Source organism: Nymphalis io, chromosome 2, assembly GCF_905147045.1.
Source record: "Nymphalis io chromosome 2, ilAglIoxx1.1, whole genome shotgun sequence".
NCBI classification, from domain to species: domain Eukaryota; kingdom Metazoa; phylum Arthropoda; class Insecta; order Lepidoptera; family Nymphalidae; genus Nymphalis; species Nymphalis io.
This window is the reverse complement of record NC_065889.1, coordinates 12,037,714-12,059,205: the sequence shown is the minus strand read 5'-3', so window position 1 is coordinate 12,059,205 and position 21,492 is coordinate 12,037,714. Positions and strand designations below refer to the sequence as shown.

Below are 21,492 nucleotides of genomic sequence, written 5' to 3'. Positions count from 1 at the left end.
GACAAGAGTCAAAACTTGACCGTAATTGATACAAACTAAAGACCGTCAAATACGAAGTTTAGAGAAATTATAAGTTGTATATTTTAGATTTATATAAAATGCTTATTTTGTGACTAAATATAATAATAAAAAATTAAAATAAAAGTTTTCTTTTGTTACTATTTTGGGAAACAGGAAAATTTATACCAAGGCAACACTTATCATGCTGTTTCTTCTTTCACGATTTCGGATTTCGATAATGGAGAATGCCGGCTTTCGGCAGCTAAGGTACTTTTTAAATTTCGTTTTTATTGACGTACGTGATGATATTGTAATTAGAAACGCAGAATTCGATGTGATTGATTGTATAAAATACAATACTACTGTAAATGATGATTTAATTACGCGTCGTTCAACAGATGTGATCTCTGAGTGAAATGTAGGTTTTTGTGAACAAATCAATATGGCTCTCAAGCTTGGAAAATGCAGACTATGTCTCAAGCTCGGAGACTTCTATTCCATCTTTACGGTGGACAACAACTTACAACTCGCCGAAATGGTTATGGAATGTGCCCGGGTTAAAGTAAGTACTAAATTTTAGCTGAATATATTATTGAAACTTGAAACTGTATCAGCTGTAATATGACTACATTTGTGATGAAACGATCCATTTGTAATAGCGTAATGACTTTGTGTTTCACCTTTCTTGTTCTTAAATATAATATAATTTTTATTCAGTGCCGATTCGACGTTTATTATTTGAAAATCATCAACTTTATTAAAATTTGCTTATTCCTATATAGGTCCAGCAACAGTTTCGATCACAAATTATTTTTTTCTGTGTTTTGTCTAAGTTACTGAGTAAAATTAATCGCATTCGTAAACATTTGTTTTCTAATATAGGACTCGATTTTCATTTCTATAGTCACTGATTGTAGAGTATTATCTAATGTAGTATTTTTTTCATTGTTATTATTACTTGTTTTGTTATAGTTTTATGAATTAATGATTTTTCTATATCATTTTTCGTTTGTTTATTTTGTATTACTGACATCATTCTCATTTCTTGTTTCAATATTTTCAAATTTTTTTTTAGAAGTTTGTCATAATTAGTATAAAGCATTATTAAAACTTAATATATTTTAGTGGTTTTTTTGAATAACAAATTAGATTTAATATTTATTAAAAATAAGCTCACAATGTAAATTATTTTTTTTAATTTTGCTTCATAAAACCCGCATATTATGTAAACATAATGTTAATATTGTTTATTATGTATAAGAAAATATGAGACTTAAGTAAATATTGTTATCATAAAATGATAGTTCTTTTAAAACAGTGTTGGTTAGTTCTTTAAAATACTGCATTATAAAATATAAATTGAAAATTATTTTCATGAAAGGCTTAATAAGCATAGAATAGTGTTGGACTTTTAAAAAATGTTTTCTATATCCAAATTCTTTCTACTTATCATATAATTGAAATCAATCCATTATTATTTAGGTTTAGTTTGAGTTTCTCGAAAGTCATATACTAAAAATATGTTACTGATTTTTTGTATCTTGTTGATTTCTAGTTTCTTTTGACCAATCAAATTATGTGTAATTTCTGACTAAAAATAGTGTTTAATAGGTTGTTTAAAAAACTTATCTTTTGCCAAATTTTATTGACTCATCTGTATATTTTATCTATCTTTTATTATTATTACTAGCTCTTTGTTTCATATCATAATTCTGTTTCTTTATGTCTGTCACATTTTGCATTATTTATTATTTGATAAACAATGTTAGAAAGTGTTTTTTGTAATTATTATTCACATGAGAGAGAGAGAGAAGATGAATGTGTTAAAAGTTCTATTAAAAAGAATAAATATTATTTTTATGTTTATTTCCAAACTTTTCTATCACAATAAAATCACAATAAATGGATCATTATAGCAAAAATATGTTAAATATAATAATTTTGTAGCTATTTAAAAAAAAATTGGTCATATACCTTTCGAACATGTTTAGGTATTTGATAATATCTGAAACCGCGGCTTCGTCCGCGTTATATCGGGTTATGACAAGAATCTTTTATCAGCTATTTTTATGATGGCGAAGTAATTTGAAATTAAAAATATTTAAAGTATTAGGTAGTAGCATGAGTATGGAGTAACGACCGAATCTTCAGGCTCTGATTTTCGCAAATTTATCCGTATTTAATATTTAGTACATTTTTGCTGGCTTTAACGGTGATCAAAGTCAAAAGTCAAATTAAAAAAAATCTTTACTCAATATACAGCGTTCTGCTTTACTAATTGTCAAAAATCTACCAAAACCTCAATGAAAACGTCATTCGAAAACATACGTGCCTGAGAGTTTTCGAAGTCGTGCGAAGTTTGCGTTGGCATATTTCCACCGCTTACGAAACGCACTGGGCCAACGTGATGGACGAATGTGGATCCAGCCTTCGAGTCGCGGAGAGTCACACATAGTCGAGGTCCAATGACGTATGAGTTTGCCAATATACAAAATCACGTAATCGTTGTTATCGTCTTAATTGTTCTCTTTTTCATAAACGGATACGGAACGGAACTGTTCCACATGGTTTGAATGTTATCCTGTATCCAAATGAGTCAAAATTAGATAATTGTTTATGACAAGCGTTAGGATAATCTAATTTTAAACGATTGTTCGATAGATATACGACGGCGATGGCCTACCAGATAAAATTTGCAGCGAATGTATTCAAAAACTCAGTAGCGCTCATATATTTAAACAACAATGCGAACGATCTGATCAAGAGTTAAGACGCAACTATATTCCTCCGCCAGGTACGCTATCTTCTTTGTTACCTTAAACCTATTACTTGCTTCTACTTTTACTTTTGATTTAATTTCTTTCACGAATTTAAGTGGACTTTTAATGGTATTGTTACTATCAACAGGCTTTAGTTCACCAACACCACCCAACAGACAGAGCAGTGATTCAGCATTTTCGTCACAAACTGAAGTTTCTAAGCCATCATTGACATTCGAAAGCAAAGTAACACCCGTTAGTAGATCTCGTAAGCGAAGCGGTGATAGTGTTGACAATGCATCTATAAGCAGCCGTTCTCACGATTATCGACCTGGAAGTTCTAAACGCGTCGACGAACTACGAATGTCTCAGAAGAAGCCTAGGCTTTCGATTAATTCGGATTCTGATTACGACGACAACAGTGCCTCATTTTATTCAGCTGAAACTGACTCTGACGAACCATTACTACACAAATGCAAACAATGCGGTAAAGCATTCAAGACTGTCATCAGCTTAACAGCTCATATGAAATGTCACAAACGAAAAAATGCATTGAAGAATTTATCTTTAGCCGCCCCGAAAGAAATAAAAGATGCTACAGATGAAGAGGATAAACTGTCATGTGATAAATGCGGAAAGGATTTTAAATTGAAAATAATGTTAAAGCGCCACCACGATATCTGCAGCAAATCTCCTCGAAAAGAATTAATGGTGTCATTGGAACCGATCGATGCAATACAGCAAGTGGTAAAAATAGATTGTCAAATATGCACAACAAAGTTCAAGACAGTCGAGAACTTGGAGAAGCACATGAGGGTTGTGCACGCAGCTGTTCTGAAGAGGGATAATCCAACAACAAATCCAAGCAACGAAAATGGAAAAATATGCGTACCGTGTTTGTATTGCGGTCAGCCATTTGACGATTATTATAACCATAGCGCTCACTTCAATACGTGCCCTCAAAAGAATAATCTCGCCACTTTTGAATGCCCTGTTTGTACAAAAATTATAACTAAAAAGGGATGTTATTTCTTACACATTAAAGCGCATTTTTTTCCTTTGTCGTCTACTAAATCTTTACAAGAAATAATAGCGAAGCAGGAAAACTTTCAGTGCCGTATGTGTAACAAGAAATTGCCTAGCCAAGATTTGTTGATAACTCATCTAGCTGCTCACATGTCTAATATGGACGAGGCTGACGAAGGCGGTGACGAAGAGTCTAGGTAGGTATCTAAGGAAGTCGTACATAATCTACCGTTAGGGCCTGTTTTTTAACAGTTTTTTTGTAATGGGAAATCTGACCAGTTTCAATAGTAGATCACTATATATATTTTTTATTTATATTAACTTTATTTCAGAGCAAGCACAATAGACGATTCAGCATCAGTACATTCCGAATACAGTTCAAATATTTCTCGTGGACAATTAAAATGCAAAACTTGTGATAAATCATTCAAATACAAAAAATCTTTATTGACACACGAAGAAAAACATTCTCATGATGATAAAATTAAAACGGAAACACCGGACAGGAACAATTCGACAGACTTGTTAAACGAAACTACTAAGACCTTGAACCAGTACGAATCAGAATCGAGCCAAGACGAAGGCGAAGAAGATAATACCTGTGATATTTGCGAAAAGCAATTCTCATATAGAAGGCTACTTTTACAGCATAAACGAACCAAACATCCCATGACTTCAGGGTTTAAACGAGCTAAGATTAATTTGAAAAATTGTTCCGTTCGGTGTTTGATATGCGACATTGAAATGAAAGTGAGTGATATTAACGAACACAATCAGACACATATAACTGTTAACATTAAGCCGAGAAATTTATACACGTGTATGGAATGCGAAGAGCAATTTAAGAGTTGCAGTGCGCTGGCAAATCACATTAAATTAGTGCACAGACTAAAGCAACAGCCAAGTAAAATTAATGCACCGCCAACAGATTTGGCGGATTTTTGTGAGGTCGTTGTGACGAAAGCGGAACCCCTGGACCAGCTCCAGAGTCACAACGGCTTTGGTGAGGTTTCCGCCAACGATAGTTCACCCTCGGTCAACATGAGTGGCTTTACTTGTCCAATTTGTAACAAACAATTGCCAACGTTGATATCTCTCAAAAGACACGTGAACTGGCATAATCATGTTGGGAAAAGTATGGAAAAGAAGTTGGAATGCTTTGTTTGTAAAGAGGTAAGAATAATTTTATATAACAATATGTAAATATTACAGTAGTACGGTAACAGCCTGTTTATGTCCCACTGCTGGGCTAAGGCCTCCTCTCCCTTTTGAGGAGAAGGTTTGGAGCTTATTCCACCATGCTGCTCTAATGTGGGTTGGTGGAATACATATGTGGCAGAATTTCAGTGAAATTAGACACATGCAGGTTTCCTCACGATGTTTTCCTTCACCGTATAACACGGGATGAATAATAATCTTAAACTAAGCACATGAAAATTCAGTGGCGCTTTCCCGGGTTTGAACCCACGATCATCGGTTAAGATTCACGCGTTCTAACCACTGGGCCATAAATATTACTCCTAATAATAAATACTCATTTTAAATGAACATTATTTAACAACGGTTTTTGTTTCAGACATTCCGGTTTCAGTGTCATTATAAGATCCACATGCGTGAACATTACAATGACACTAATCTTGATCCAAAATTGCTAACTTGCTCGATCTGTAATCGAAAGAGCAAACACCTCCGTGCGGCCCAGGCACACATGAATTACCACAAGCAGACACGTTTTCAAAATAAAGACTATGAGTGCTCGATTTGCAAAAGAGTGTTCCAGCATCGCAAAGTTTATCTCTCGCATATGGCTATTCATTACAAACGCGGCGAGAGCGCCAATAATACAATTGTGGGTTGTGTGCTACCGAACTCGGTCGATAAGAATAAATTTGACGGCACGCATACCTGTCATCATTGTGGTAAAATTTGCGATTCGGAAAACTCGCTTAAACATCATATAAGTTGGCACAATTCTAAGACGTCGTTATTTGGTGCTCGACACGAATGTCATATTTGTAATTTGCAGTTCACAAACAAGAGGAGATTAGAACTTCACACCAGAACACACTTCGAAGATGATAACGGCCCTTTTAAGTGTAATATTTGCGGAAAAGGTTTCATAGATGAAGATTATTACAAGAGACACGTAAAAGGTCATAACTTTGATCATCAATCGCATAAAAAACGAATAGAAAAGCTTAGGAAAAACAAAGTGAAGTGTCCGATATGTGCTCGTTACTATCCCGACTTAGTAAAACTCATTCGCCACTTGCGACGGACCCATCCTGAGAGTAAAATGATAAAGGAGGATCCGGACGCGCCACCTCCAAGCTATTATTCTTGTAAATTGTGTGCTAAAGTTTTCTTAGACGAAAGAAGATTACAATTTCATGAAGAAGCTCACCTGCGGAAGCCAGAATTTTACAAGTGTAAATTCTGTGGCAAGAAGACGATATCGTTAAAAAACCACAGGATCCATATTAAAGGTCATCTCACTCAAAAATATATCGATAATCCATTGAAATGTCCACATTGCATCGAAACATTTATGCGTGGTTACGATTTACATTACCATTTGCGGGACGCTCATGACATTAATGAGACGTGGATAGAGGAACGGCGTAGTCAGACATTGGACGGTCCTTTAAAAGAGCTACAATGTTCAATATGTTTCAAGGTCTTAGCCAGCAAAGGTAACTTTGAAAGACATATTGATTATCACAATTCTCTAAGATGTAATTATTGCTTCGATTACTTTAGCTCTTTGAGATTCCTGGAGGGGCATCTCGCGTTCAGTTGTGACAAAAAGAAACTTATCGGTGACACAGAAATTTATCCGAAAAAAGTAAAGTGCCATGTTTGTTACAAAGCCTTCCATTTGCAAGTGAAATTAGATTGTCATTTACGTACCCAACACGGTATAAAAACGTTTAAAAAAGCATCCGAAGGAAAACAAGAAATCGTTTGCGATTATTGCTTTAAAGTTTTTGAAAATGAATATGCTCTCAGCACTCATAAAATATATCACCGTACAGTCGGCTACTATGGATGTATATATTGTAGTAGGAAGTTTAACACAATGACGTTGTATAGGAAACACAAAAATCATCACTTCTCCCAGCTAAATGTCGATAATCCAACGAAATGTGAGCATTGTGATGAGACATTCGTCGCGTTCAGAGAAATGATATATCACATGAGAGATGTTCACGGAGACGATAAAGAATGGGTTGTCCTACCAAAAGAATCGATAGAAGAAAAATGTAATATTTGTCAGAAAACATTCTTCAATTTACACAGACATTTAGATTATCACGAAGAAAACCGGTGCAAAAAATGTAGCGAGTACTTCTTTTCCCGAGCGGACTATGATAATCACCTCTGTGCTATCGACAGCGATGAGGAAGTCACTGAAACTAATACGAATGGCGTTCGGCCTGTATACGAAGAATGTAGTTTCTGTTTCAAACCTGTAACTCGAAAAAACTCAAAGCGTTTACACGATCAAATCCATCGAGGATCTGGTTCTATTTCATGCCGCTTCTGCCCACTTAAGTTTAAAACCATGGATGCTTTCAATATTCATGCATTTTCGCATAGAAGTAGAAAATATAAGAAAAAACCAATAAAATGTCGCAAGTGCGGCGAGCAGTTTGTGAAGTATGGTCCGTTCATAAAACATATGAAGTTTGTTCATAAGTGTTCTAAGAAGCTTCACTACAGAGCCACAGTGATGGCTGAAAAGTGTATTGTTTGTAATGAAGATTTTCCCAATTTACATAACCACTATCGCGCCCATTTGCAAAATCAGTGTCGGCAATGTCTCAAATATTTTACTTCATCTAAAGTGTTTTCTCTCCATGAATGCGATAAAGAAGATTCGGAGCCGTCTAAAGTCTTTGTATGTGACGCTAACTTATCGGCGCTTATTAACTCTTATGTACCAAAAGATGAAAAAGACGATGAGAAATATTACGGTCACGAAGAGGAGAAAGAAGACGAGATAGTAAACCAAGAGACGGTGACGCAAGATGAAGACAGTCAGAATTCTATAGACATTGACGAAGGAAATGTGCATGATATGGTGCATGTTCCAATTATATCCGATGTGTTGTCGCTTTTTACGAAAAAGGAAGTTAAAAGTAAATGTAATGTTGAAAACAATGGACAAAACAGTGTTAGTGGCAACATTGTGGTTCTTACTGATGATGATTCTATAGGTTTTGAGGAAAATGTACCTGTTATAACGATAGATGATTAAGTTTTAATATTGATTAGATGCAAAATGCCTAGATAGCTTTTAGATAAGGTCTATATCTGAGATAGGATTCCGTGACTCTGAATTTTTTTATAGCTAATTTAAAATTATCAGAAAATCTTACCGGTTTGACGATTATGTTATATGAATTATTAAAAAACAATTTACTATTTAATTAATTACATTTGCTAATATTTTATAATGTTTATGATATGACCATTTTTGACATCAATTACAGTATTTCTTAGCTGTATATCTATTTTTGGAATATTGCATGTCTGCACTGTTTATTACACTGCATTTACTTAGAAATAGGAAATTTATATAATATCGCGATTTTATTTTATTAGTATATTATTTTAAATTTTTTTGGAAAGTGATTATTATGGAAGACCAAAGAAAGGTTTTGATAAAAATGTCTTATTGGTGTATTTGTTATATTCTTTATTACATGGTCAGTTACAATTTAATTTCATCGACAGTCATATGTAAATATTATACTAATCACCAGCTATAAGGCTGCCATATTGTTAATAAATTATCGTCATAGAAATATACTTTAGTTGTAGGATTGGTTAATTCATTGTTTCTATATGAAATAGATAAGACATTAAGTAACTCGAGTATGTCATGCTTTCTAATAAGCATCAGTTATTATTTTGTGTATGTCTCCTAGTAATGGTGGATTTCAAATAAATATTTCCTTTAGAGTAAGAATAAGCTCCAACACCTTCTCCTCAAAAAGAGGAGAGGAGGCCTTTAGCCCAGCAGTGGGACATTCACAGGCTGTTACGGTACGGAGTATTTTTTTTAATTTGCTATAACAACTGGCATATCCCCAAAAGATACTAGTCCGAATGACTTATTACTTAGGATTTTTCTTTTTCATTGCTATTTGTGGGTTACAAAAGTAAATGTTTGACACAAAATGACAAATATAAAATCTTTGTCTCTATTACCACACTTAAATATATGTGTTAAAATAATACTAACTTGTTCTTCCAAAAAGCACTGTCAAATGTGGTAAATAGCTAAAATCTCTAAGATTCGATGTACCTCTGGTATTGCTATGATTTTATTATTGTTTTGTAGACAATTCAATATATATTTATATATATATAGTATTTATTTTATAAGTATAAATTACAGCTTTCGACTTGAAAGTACCTAATATAATAAGTATAATCATGTTTATGTGTGAAAAAATATGATTATTTTTTGTGATAGTTCTTTGATCTTATTTTGTAAATTTTAACTTCAATTCAACAACAATTTATTGATGTTACGATTTATTTCATAATAAAGTGTCAAAAAGAGAAACGACTTATATTTTTAATCATAATTTAATTTGTAAACCTTATTTTTTATCAAAAATAATATCATAAAAAAATACACAAATATTGATAATGACCTGACCGATTTCGGTCACAACAAACTTTTTTAGAGAGACTTAGCCAATTGTTGACTTTACGGGACATATTGTAGTGCAAAAGTGCACTACAATATGTCCAAAAGTGCACTACAATATGTCCAAAAGTGCACTACAATATGTCCAAAAGTGCACTACAATATGTCCAAAAGTGCACTACAATATGTCCAAAAGTGCACTACAATATGTCCAAAAGTGCACTACAATATGTCCAAAAGTGCACTACAATATGTCCAAAAGTGCACTACAATATGTCCAAAAGTGCACTACAATATGTCCAAAAGTGCACTACAATATGTCCAAAAGTGCACTACAATATGTCCAAAAGTGCACTACAATATGTCCAAAAGTGCACTACAATATGTCCAAAAGTGCACTACAATATGTCCAAAAGTGCACTACAATATGTCCAAAAGTGCACTACAATATGTCCAAAAGTGCACTACAATATGTCCTGTAAAATTGCGAACGAGAAATTCGACATTACAAATGCGTGCGCACGCACGAGTCTTGGATACGATCTCTAGTATTCTTAGTTTGTTCTTATGAACGGTATAACATCACCACGCCACTGTGTATCGTATTCGAAAAATTCTCGTGTACGATATTATTGGAAACATGGCTGTCTGAACGTAGCATTATGATACATCCCAAGGGAAGAAATTTTAATCAAACCAAGGCTGTTATTGGCTTACTGCTTCTCATAAAACTTACGTTGCATCGTATGAAACTTTTAAATACAAAAGGTATATTAATAAGTCACATAAAAAGTAATAATTATTTATTTAGTCAACATAGTGTTACAGATGGTTATAACATTACTCGTTAGTCACAAGGCGCCCATCACTTTTGACTGATTAACAATAGAAAAAGTAATTTCAATATTATAAAAATAGCTTTGCGTCTTTACAATTTATAAAGTTAAAAACTACACCTATTTAAAAATACACGACATTGCATGCGTTTGAATAATTTAATGAAATATGAGCCAAAAAAGAAGGCTTCTGCGTTTTGTGTGATATAATGAAATAGTCCTATAAAGAATGGATAAGTTGCAATGTTTTAGTCTGATGGATTATAAAACGATAACAAGATAATGATAATATATTTATAAAACGTCGAAAAATGAACTTAATTGATTGTAAATAGTATAAATGCAAAGTTTCAAGCAAGCTAATACAGATAATAAAAATGATATGTTCATTAAATAAAAAAAATCTAGTTTATAAATTTGTTCGTTTCAAAATTACTGGAGCAACAACGAACATATAAGAACTATCAATCATAACTTTTATTGGATTATAAAATTTGCAAATTGCTCCATTGGTTGGCGGCTTAATATTTAGTTTTAATAAAATCGTTGCAAAGCACTAGTTATCCCCAATATCAATTATACGAAGACGCGCACTATTACTACGCTCGTTACACTGAAAATTATTGCTCTACATATTATGTTTCTCTTACAAGATACAATTAAATAATACATCAAAACCTAAGGCAGTTACGGATTGTCGAACATAAGACTTAGTTTACATCACAAAGTACTTTAATCGATAGTAATGTTACCTTTATCTTAACGTCTATATTAATTGCTAAGTTTTAGAATCACCTTTTGTTATTCTCAGTCAATTATATACTGGAATACTATGTACACATATACAAGATATATTAATATACAACATAACATAACAAATTATTATTTATATTAAATGTCGAATAAGTAAATAAGACAATAATGTGATTAAATATATAACCGTTATAAAGAATTATGAATGCTATAACATAATATAGTAACAGCTATGATAGTATGTATGTATACATCAGTGTAAGATGAGTTTTTATAAGTTGAATTACAGTTGTTGCATTTGTTTAAAATGAGTGCAAGAATTTTTGTTTTGAGCAACGGACTTATCTTCATTTTATTTGGCAACCATATTTATAATGTTTTCTTTATTATTCAGAACTTTTTCTGTGTCTGATTCATCTTTAACACCATTTTTTTGGCGAATATATATTTTTATGCTCTATGATATTGTGCCATAAAATTGTATTAGTGACGAATTAAATTACTAAAGAAAATTGTTTAAGAGTGACGCGAAAATATTAAATAATACAGCATTATTTTGTCCGAATACTAATTGTTGAGGTTATAATTATAAGATATAGTCAAACTTTACATCTATTATAGGCACATACTTTTGTTACCTTTTCTAACGCCTGAGGAACGACTTATTGCATTAATATAAGAATATATTGAATAAAAATGATAGGATATTCTCGCTCAGGAGAATTTTGGTGTCATTTTGTCTCGGATTGAATTTAATAAATCATCATATAGGAAGTGCGATAATTCCTAAACCAGTAGGCGAAGTACGAGTCTGTCGTCCCCGAGGAGTGCGGCACGGTGACGTCACGCGGCTAGTCGTCCCACTCGCCGTCGCTGGTGGTGTTGTCGCTGTCCTCCGACTCCGACGAGTGTATGGCGCGGGCGCGCTCCTGCAGCGCCCTCTGCAGCGCGCCCGCCAGCCCGCACGCCTCGCCCGCGCTGCTCGCGCTGCGCTCCTCGCCGGAGCTGCTCGAGCGACGCACCTGCGGGACGGATACGGAGAAATTTATTTCTGTAAAATACATTTATATGTGTAAAGTTTAACGTAACTTTACTTACGGATCGCAAATTGATCCCCTGTCGTATTTCACTAAGCAAATTACTTCTGCTATCGTCGTTCAGCGAAGTCTTCGATCCGACTTCCACATGCTGAAAGAGATGTAAAAAAATGTTATATCATGCACAGATTTTGAGAAATTGCATTTTTATCGCATTTGGTAGTATGCGATAAAAATGGCAGGCATATGTAATGCCTTTTAATAACTATGCGTGAGTGTCGTCGGTTGTTATCTCAAGCCGCAGACAGAGTACTCACTCTCAGCGATTTATTCCCGCTACGAATGCTCTCCATGAGAGCAGAGCGCGGGTCTGACCCAGCGCTGTCGGGGGGCGGTGGTGGCGGGGGCGCAGGCGGCGTCGGTGGTGGCGCCGGTGGTGCTGTAGGCGGTGGCGGCGGCGCGGTCGGGGGCGGTGGCGGCGGCGGTACCGACGGTGGCGCGCTTGCCGGCGCTATAATTCGATATAAATAATGTTTCAAACTTTACCTTTTACTAATTATTATAATTCACTGGAGTTGTTATCAGTTGTCAATTTAGAGTATTTGAAATTGAAGTACTTTTATATTCCACGAGTGATAATTTCAGCTGATTGAACACTATTATCACATAATATTTTGAAATAGAATATGTTGTACATATTCTATTAAAGGTGGAATATTGAATGTGCTCTAGTACTCACGCTGCAAGGGTCGCGGCGGCGGCGGGTTGCGCGGCGCCAGCGAGGCGGGCGGCGGGGGCGCGGGGGGCACGACGCGCGCGGGCGGCGGGGGCGGCGCGCGGGACGCTGGGGAACATTAATATTTTGTTTAGTACAAATATAATTCTAACGTATATTTTTATACGTTATAAAATAATATTTATAGAAACTCGAGGTTGAGTTTTTAAACTAACGCTGCAGTTCGTCATTATACGTGTATATGGTACGTTACATATGTATGAGTACTCACGCGGCGCGGGCGGGATGGCGTGCGGCGCGCGCGCGGGCACGGGCGGCGCGGGGGGCGCGGCGGGGGGAGCCAACCCGCGAGAATTTTCTAGATCGGAAATATTATTATCAGTGATTATCGGCTGTATATACTTCTAACAATTTAGAAATTAGTTTTCAGTACTATCTTTTATCTTAGCATCAGCTTACAATCTTTTCATTGAACCATATATTAATAAGTATATAAAAATAATAAATAAATATTTTTACTGGTAACAACTTATTCTACAAAACAGTAATACTTTGTATTATCGTGTTCCAAAGAGTGTCTAAACAAGTGCAGTTATATCGTCCCGCCAACCGGACGATGTCGTAAAGCACAGTTTATACTTCATACAGTGCCAGTGTCTGGTTGTGACTACCAATCGGCCAATCAGGTGACTCATTTACTCGTCTGCCTTACTATTATAAGCATATACGTATATATTTTTATTTCGGCACCTTTTATCTTAGGTGTGTCGTGTAGCTCCTCCTTTACAGCATCGGCGCCTCCGTGCGAGCAGATGAAATCGTATATAAACTGTCGCGTGGCCTGGTTCTTCAGCTGTTTATCCGTTATGCCAGCTTTGGCTAAGAACGATTGCATCTCGTCGGCGGGCAGGTCAACATCGAAACCTGGAAATTTAAGTTAAGTGAAACTTCTTAGTATTCTTCTTCAAAATGCCTTCAAAAAGAAATTTTAATGTTTTATTTCTGAAACATATATCGAGTAGCATAAAACATTTTTTGGAATATTTAATTGATAGTAGGAAGGCAGACGGCAAATTACCTCACACTGAATTTCTTTGGAAAATTATTTTAACTGCAATAATGCAGTGTTGCCATTTGAGGAAGTCCAAATACTGTCTGTAGTACTGTTTTTGTGTGTTAATGTGCGTGTGTGTTAATGTCTGCCATTAAGTTTGTTAACAAACTAAAGCACAAAGAGGCATTTGTTTATATCTTACTAATATTTAAAATGTTTAACATTTATTGTAATGTAATAATTTATTACAATATATAATTTACTCAACAAAATAGCTCATGTAAATAAAATTTATATATAAAATATTAATGATTGCGGTCACTAAGTAATATATGAATGCAATTATGTGAATATATTTTATAAAATATAGTGTATAGAGACTACGCTGCTACCGTTACACAATGAAATATATTTAACTATCATTTCATTACCTTTGGTCGCATCCCAGCCCACGTGCGAAACATGTACGAAATCTTTAGGCGTTCCAATGTCTGCCTTCGTCAATTTTCGGCCCTTCGGCTTTTTGCTCGAACCCTTCAACGTATAACCTGTAAATCGAATCATATTTATTTATTTACTTGGATCTCCAACAGTTGTACATAACACACATTCAAATCACTTTTTACATTAACTTAAAACTAACTATGCACAACCAATTACAGGAGAACACACAATTACAAAATATACAAATCAAAAATAGAATAAAAACAGAAAATAAAAATATTTAAATAAAGAACAAAAACATATGACGTCACTTCCATAAGCATTTACATTCCTGTTAATGCATAAATATGTTATAATCATGTTGTGACGAGACATCACTTCATATAGCATTGCCGACTGTAACAATGACCTAAGATGAAGGGTAGTGATGTACCAACTATATAATGTATCAAACAATAAGCAACATCAATAGACAACTGGACTTTACTGGTGGTAGGGCTTTGTGCAAGCCTGGACGTCTGGGTAGGTTGAATATCTGATGAGTGGGTGGCCACTCATCAGATATTCAACCGCAAAACAGCAGTACTTGTTATTGTTGTGTTCCGGTTTGAAGGGTGAGTGAGCCAGTGTAATTACAGGCACAAGGGACATAACATCTTAGTTCCCAAGGTTGGTGGCGCATTGGTGATGTAAGCGATGGTTAACATTTCTTACAATGCCAATGTCTGTGGGCGTTGGTGACCACTTACCATCAGGTGGTAGGTATGCTATAAAAAAAAGTCACTTTTATAATAATGAATTCACAATAAATTAATAATCATACAAGAATCCTTTCTCAATAGTAATGTATATGTTGTCGGAAATTCTTACTGGGCAGCGTGTTGGTCTTGGCGCTGTGCGCGGGCAGGGCGGCCGGCGGCGGCGGGGGTGTGGGCGCGGGGGGCGCCGCACTCACGCCGTTCACGCGGGCCGACGGGTTAGACGAGGTCGACAAGTTCGAAGTGTAAGACGAAGCGCTGTTTGCCCGCGGCACTAACATCGAACGTTGTCGTCGTTCTGTAATTATATTTCATTATTAATAATAACAACCTGGGACATTTTTCACACACGGCCATCTGATCCCAAATTAAGCTTGTACAGAGCTTGTGCTATGGAAACCAGACAACTGATATACTACATATACTATTTTTCTTTTTGTAAACACATACTTATATAGATAATTACACCCAGACTCAGGACAAACAGACATGTTCATGCACACAAATATCTGTCCTGGGTGGGAATCGAAACCACAACCTTCGGCGTTAAAGGCAAGCATCCACCAACCACGCCAACCGGCTTGTTGTTGTATTAGATAATCTTAAATAATATAACGAGTATTTTTTAAAAAAGCGTCCGTCGCGAGGGCGCCCGGCAAATTTAAAACATCAAAATTTATAGTTATTTATTAAGCATTTGTACAAATACAAATATTTTATTTCAGTGAACTCAAGTTACGACACATTTCATGGGTTCGAGACCAGGGGCGGATTTGATAGCTTTGCTCTCCCAGGTCTATGGACGATACCTCCAATCTCCTTGTTTATCGCGAAAAATTTAATAATGTATGAGCATTAACATTTTTTTTGCGTGGCGCTATGGCGACGTTTTTTAGTTTTTAAACGTTGACGTGTGGATACACAGTGGGCCTACAAAAAAAAAGATCACTTACAAAGTTCCCGGGCCTACTTAGGAATTCCCCTCTTTTAAGTATGAGTGTACTTATATTAGAGTGTTAAAGTATATAAATACGACAGTACTATGTATAAATTTTATATATACAGTGGTATATATGAAATAGTACAACCGTTCCTATCAAAGCGTTCCTTACAATATTAATCTTCACTTTTTAAATCACACAGCTAAAACGACTGAGTCTTAAAGGCTTAAATTTGAAAGAACATTTTATTTTATAACGTAAGCAACCGTTTAGAAATTGATCTTCATTAAGAGTTGAAATTATAAAAAATCCTTCTATGTTAAAAGGGGTATATGAATTTTAACCATACGAAGTCGGGACGGGCTGCTAGAGACATTGTCTCCCTCTTAACTAATAATATAATTAGGCAATCGAGCGCAATAAAGAGCTTTTCAAATTTTTTGTCAAATAAGGTAACAAACCCTCACTTCATAACCTAAACCGCTGCTCCTTGTACCGATGAAATAATCCGACGAACATTCGAATGGATCGATTCGATTGTTTAAAAACAAACTGTATTGTTATCAATTTCGTTCACTTGTATTGTTTATACTTTTCTTTGGCTATTAGCAAGTAAAATACAAACATGTTAACTCATCAGTTATTAATCTTTGATATAACGATATATAGGTCTAACATAATAAAACTTATGTCCTAATACAATATGCTTCTCACGCGCAGACATTTCGCGCGTATGCATACATGCACATCTCACGCACGCACACATACTAACAAATTAACCTTTTTCTTATCTGTTTTGGGTGTCCAAAAGTTATTGTATGTGCTTTATATTTTGATCGTATATTTCATGACGCATTGTCGATCAGCGGGGTTACACAACTGCATTCGTTTTTTTTTTTATTTGTTAAACAGCTACTTTCATACAATAATGCAGGAAATAATAATAGAATAAATTGTATTGATTTATTTTTTGTCTCTATTAAATTATAAGATAGGATACATAAAACATATGTAGAAACAACTTTGTAGACGAAAAACTGAAGGCTGAAGGCAAACATTAATAAAATTATACCAGTTCCTTTTAGAGTGAATGATGAATGAATTGATTAAGGAAAGAAGTCATTTTAGTATGTTTCGTAAGTTATTTAATAGAATTTTAATTATTTTTATACAATACATAAATATATCGGTAATTGAATACAACCGAGTTACTGCTACCTAAATTTTTTAAAGGATTTTTATTGCTCGTCGTATATTAAAATGTATGTCATTTATAATAATGTTAATTGGATTTTAAAACGAAAAAAAAAAAACAATTAGTTCCACTTTTTTGTAATGTTATAAAATATGGTGAAAATCAACTAAATTATATTAAACAATCAATATCCGAAATGATTCGAGAGCTCTAGAATCTTGACATACCCTACTATCTATAAATCAACGGCCTCTAGACGTCCCTGAGCCATTATAGATTTTTCATTGAACTACATTTGAAAATAATGGGACATATTTTTTAAATATATGTAAATTCTTATTGCATTTTTGCTTTTCGTTATTTTGCTCTACTTTAATGCACGTAGCATTAAAATAGAGCAAAATATTCTGCCAATGTAACGTATGATATTGATTTAATTTTATTTAGCTATATAACACACTTAAATCAAAAAACAATTAAAAATGTTACAGATTTTAAAGTGACATTTCATTGAACGCGAACGCGTTTTAGTTACAAAAAACGTTTAAGGCGTAATAAGGTTTCACTTTCGTAACGTGTACTAAATTTAAATTTTTACGCGCTTTTTTCACTATGTGTACTCACCCTCTCTCCTCTGTTTTCGTAATTCAATTTTCTCGATAAGTATATTACGGAGCGCTCTTGCCTCATCTTCGTTTGCAAAATTAAATGCTGTCATATATTCCTGTAATAAAGCAAAAAGATGTTTTAACATATTGTAAAAACATTTTTTATGGACTACAAATGTGTTTGCAATATGCTTTTTTATTTTAACTGTATATTACGAGAAATGGCGAGAAAACATTTTATAAATTTTGCAGGTTCAGTGCTTAGGACATAATGAAATGAAATCAAGTTTAGCGTCGATTTTTATTTAATAAAAATCAAAATGCCTATACTCCCGTTGTTTTTTAGGATGCCGTATCCTAAAAAACAACGGGAGTATAAGAGCATTTTTATGTCTGATGAAAAACAACATTATTGTATTTCTCTCGTGTCTGTATATCCATTTATCTTAGCATATTTTTGCCGAATAGTATAGTACGAAAAAAAAACTTTATAGAGTTTATTGTGGGATGATTTTTTTTAAATGTGTAATTTAGAAAATATTTAAGAAAACATAAAAAATCAAGCAGGAAATAGTATTTTATTTATAGAATATAAATTAACAATATAGCAATTATGGTTTACAGGAAAACCTAACAAAACCTTAAGTCAGTAAATTCCCATAAGAAACGAAATATTGATAACTGTAAAATTATTAAAACAAAAGACGTAGACATTGTACATTACCTCAGCCTCAAATGTGTGTAAGTATGGCCGAGGGCTCTTGTATTCTATTTGCAAGTAAACTTCGTGCTCCCATATCATTGCCTTACGGTATAGACAGTAGATCCGGAAGAAATATGAGCGTTTGCTGTTGTCTTTGATTAGACAAAGGACACCTGTGTCCTTCTTCTTCCATTCTGAATGGGCTGGTCCCTCTGTGGTAAATAATTGTACTACTGCTGTTGCTAAGCTCTGAAATGTAAATCATATTATCATCTTACCTCTTTTATTATAATCTTTGAAAAATTTAAAACCAAACTTAATTACATGGTATTTGATATTATAGAAAAATATGAGTTAACTACTCATAAAATAGAAATGTGTATTTGTATTTCATATCAATAAGTAGGATAAGAAATAATGTCATGGCTCTATAAATGTCGGATTGCTCTTTAAAAGCATTCATATTATTTGTATGCACGACTGCATTATTATTTGACTGACAGTTGACACTTAAATGTCTGTTGGAAGTAGCTTGTACAACTGTTACTTTCACCCACTTTTGAATACTTAGCATTTCCTATACTGAGACTATATTTCCTGGATTTCCTTAGAGTTGTCAGCTTGGACTAAAAGAGCTAAATAAAATTAATGCAGTTTACATTCTAATTTCCAATAAAGGAATGTAAACAACATTTTTTCTTTTTAGTTTTAACATAAATAAGTGTACTGTTTGCAATAGATAGTATATAAATGAATCAATATATTTTAATGTAATTTAGAAGAACTAAATATAATAAATAAGAATTTACTCTGGTATAAAATATATTCGAAAATTAAATAAGTGTAAAATTAATAATAACAATAGTACATAGATAAACATTAATGTCATTCTTAAAGAACACATTATAATATTATAATTATATTTATATATTATAATTATATAGATTAAATATAGATACAATGAAAAAATATTCACAATTAAGTTATCAAAATTATTATCAATAACTAATTATATACATTATGATTTCATTAAAATAATAATTGTTTACATACATAGATGTCATTTATAATATTCAGAGAACAAAGTGCTTTATATAATATGGAGATGGAGAAAACGTTGGCCAAGATTTCTATTTTCATTATGCAATGATTGTAACAAGCAAGGAATAATTCATTGTCTTAATGCAGAACCAGTTATGTGACAATCACACAATCACAATGTAATTTAGGAAGTTGTTATGTAGTTCAATATATACATTCCAAGTAATGATGTGTGACAGAACTGCTCAAATTGATGGAAAGTTTCCACTAAATATATTATCATTTTTAAAATATTTAAATAACTGATATGGAATTAAATATTTCAATATTTAAATTTGATTGGTAATTTACATATATATTTTATGTAGCAGATAATTAAATAATAAGTTAAAAAGGAAAGCATATTAAAAAAATAAAACCAATAAAATAGAAGAAAAAAAAACATTAACAGTAACACAAAGAAATTTTCCTAAAATACATTTGCAAGCTTTTATTTAGCTTCACTTGTGTGTATATGTGGGTGGTCAGTTCCTGCACCTGAATATTAAGCCAGTTCCCAACTGATTAAGCTAAAATTTAGCACACAGTTTCGTTTTGATAATAATAAGACTTCAAAGAATATTTAGCACATTTTAATATTTTTTGAGATATCAAATTTTTTGTCATTTTCTCGCACATCTAAAAACTCTATTCTATCTAGCTTGAAATTTGGTTATCACTCATTTTGTAAACTTTTTTTGTAGCTGGTGATAATACCATCTAGTATTAATACTAAATTTTAACACAATTTTAGTATATGGATCAAATAACCCTAGAATAGGAAATAGTTGAAAATTTTTTTTGAAGAAGATCTTATAAGAGCCGACTTCAATAAAGTTTTAACGAGTTTTTTAAAGAAACCATATTTAAACTGAATTTTTAATATTTAAGAATCAGTTAAAAAAATATATTTTTGATAACTAACTGAACTAAGTACTCTATTCAACATTGTATTTTGTGTGTCACCTGGCCTTATACCAACAAGTAATTGAATACTAATGGTGTATTGTTTAAAGTTGTTATATAATTTATTTATTTGTGACCCACCCACAATCCACTTAATATAAGGGATAAATGCTAATACATAATAGTTATATTATAAAGTGACATTTTGTAAATTATATTTCTTTTGTACCATTTTAGGTTTTAGAGTTTAGATGTCAGTATATTTCATGACAATTTTTATAATGATTTATCTTTTTCATTATGTGATTAATATTGGGTATTATTCTTAAACAAGTTCTTTATTCCGTGTGACATCAACAGAAGCATTATAACAACAGCTTATAGATAACATTCAAAGAAATTCACATAAATCAAATGCATGTCATAAATAAACTTTTATCAGTTTTAGGCGACTGATAAAGGACCGATAGACAGATAAGCTTAATCTACTGGACACGAATTTCATCGAAGGCCATAGTCAAGTGGTCAAAGTTAACTAACCTGGCACTTCGGCCCAATGAGACTAAACACCTGGTCATTTTCATCACGAGATAACAGGACGCTCGGTCTATTTTCTCCCCTCGGCATCCTGTCGAACTTGCACTAAAACACTCATAAAATCACTTTAAATAAGCACGAATGGATGTGTCAGTCATCACCATTTCCCGACATTCTATTAGTCTAAGTCTGCTTTTTTGGCACTTGCGATTAAACAACAACAGCAACACGAGCATTTCTCACAACACAAAAGTGTTTATTCAACCATTGGATGTGTACAAATTACTAAAAATATAAAATTACTTTCTCTACGTCCCGTGCGTGAAACATCAATCATCAAACTGGTGTTGCAAGTTATAAATAAGCTGTTGTCAAATTCATTTTTCTGAGGGTGACGTCATTATATCGACACACCTGAGAAACCGATTTCAAATTATATGAGTCACTCATTATT

General features: G+C 33.5%; 2 protein-coding genes across 3 annotated transcripts; one reads left to right on the top strand and one right to left on the bottom strand.

Annotated features, from left to right (window-relative positions):
- The first annotated feature begins 175 nt into the window (after positions 1 to 175).
- On the top strand, positions 176 to 9,227 carry LOC126776291 (zinc finger protein 729-like). Of its 2 annotated transcripts, XM_050498682.1 has the most exons (6): positions 176 to 267; positions 399 to 562; positions 2,662 to 2,794; positions 2,908 to 3,982; positions 4,118 to 4,958; positions 5,362 to 9,227. In XM_050498682.1, exons 2-6 carry the CDS (start codon positions 443 to 445, stop codon positions 8,044 to 8,046), a joined length of 4,854 nt encoding a protein of 1,617 aa, XP_050354639.1. In that variant the 5' UTR covers positions 176 to 267; positions 399 to 442; the 3' UTR covers positions 8,047 to 9,227. The 2 variants fall into 2 exon arrangements, with proteins under 2 accessions (XP_050354639.1, XP_050354647.1); XM_050498690.1 differs by having other exon boundaries at positions 192 to 562.
- A 1,011-nt stretch (positions 9,228 to 10,238) lies between these two features.
- LOC126776625 (actin nucleation-promoting factor WASL-like) lies at positions 10,239 to 21,367 on the bottom strand. Its single transcript, XM_050499278.1, has 11 exons — positions 21,042 to 21,367; positions 18,537 to 18,764; positions 17,829 to 17,928; positions 15,181 to 15,366; positions 14,298 to 14,414; positions 13,563 to 13,736; positions 13,084 to 13,170; positions 12,816 to 12,920; positions 12,394 to 12,587; positions 12,138 to 12,227; positions 10,239 to 12,061 (listed from the first exon to the last, which is right to left on the bottom strand). The coding sequence occupies exons 1-11, from the start codon at positions 21,126 to 21,128 to the stop codon at positions 11,891 to 11,893; spliced, it is 1,539 nt and encodes a 512-aa protein (XP_050355235.1). The 5' UTR covers positions 21,129 to 21,367; the 3' UTR covers positions 10,239 to 11,890.
- Positions 21,368 to 21,492: the final 125 nt, after the last annotated feature.

Excerpts from the sequence above, each read along its gene's own strand:
- LOC126776291 (XM_050498682.1), top strand. The coding sequence starts at position 443 with ATGGCTCTCAAGCTTGGAAAATGCAGACTATGTCTCAAGCTCGGAGAC. Across the intron at positions 563-2,661 it reads TGGAATGTGCCCGGGTTAAA|ATATACGACGGCGATGGCCT; the intron begins GTAAGTACTAAA and ends ATTGTTCGATAG. Across the intron at positions 4,959-5,361 it reads AATGCTTTGTTTGTAAAGAG|ACATTCCGGTTTCAGTGTCA; the intron begins GTAAGAATAATT and ends TTTTTGTTTCAG.
- LOC126776625 (XM_050499278.1), bottom strand. The coding sequence starts at position 21,128 with ATGCCGAGGGGAGAAAATAGACCGAGCGTCCTGTTATCTCGTGATGAA. Across the intron at positions 17,929-18,536 it reads TACACACATTTGAGGCTGAG|GAATATATGACAGCATTTAA; the intron begins GTAATGTACAAT and ends GCTTTATTACAG. Across the intron at positions 15,367-17,828 it reads ACGAAAACAGAGGAGAGAGG|AACGACGACAACGTTCGATG; the intron begins GTGAGTACACAT and ends ATATAATTACAG.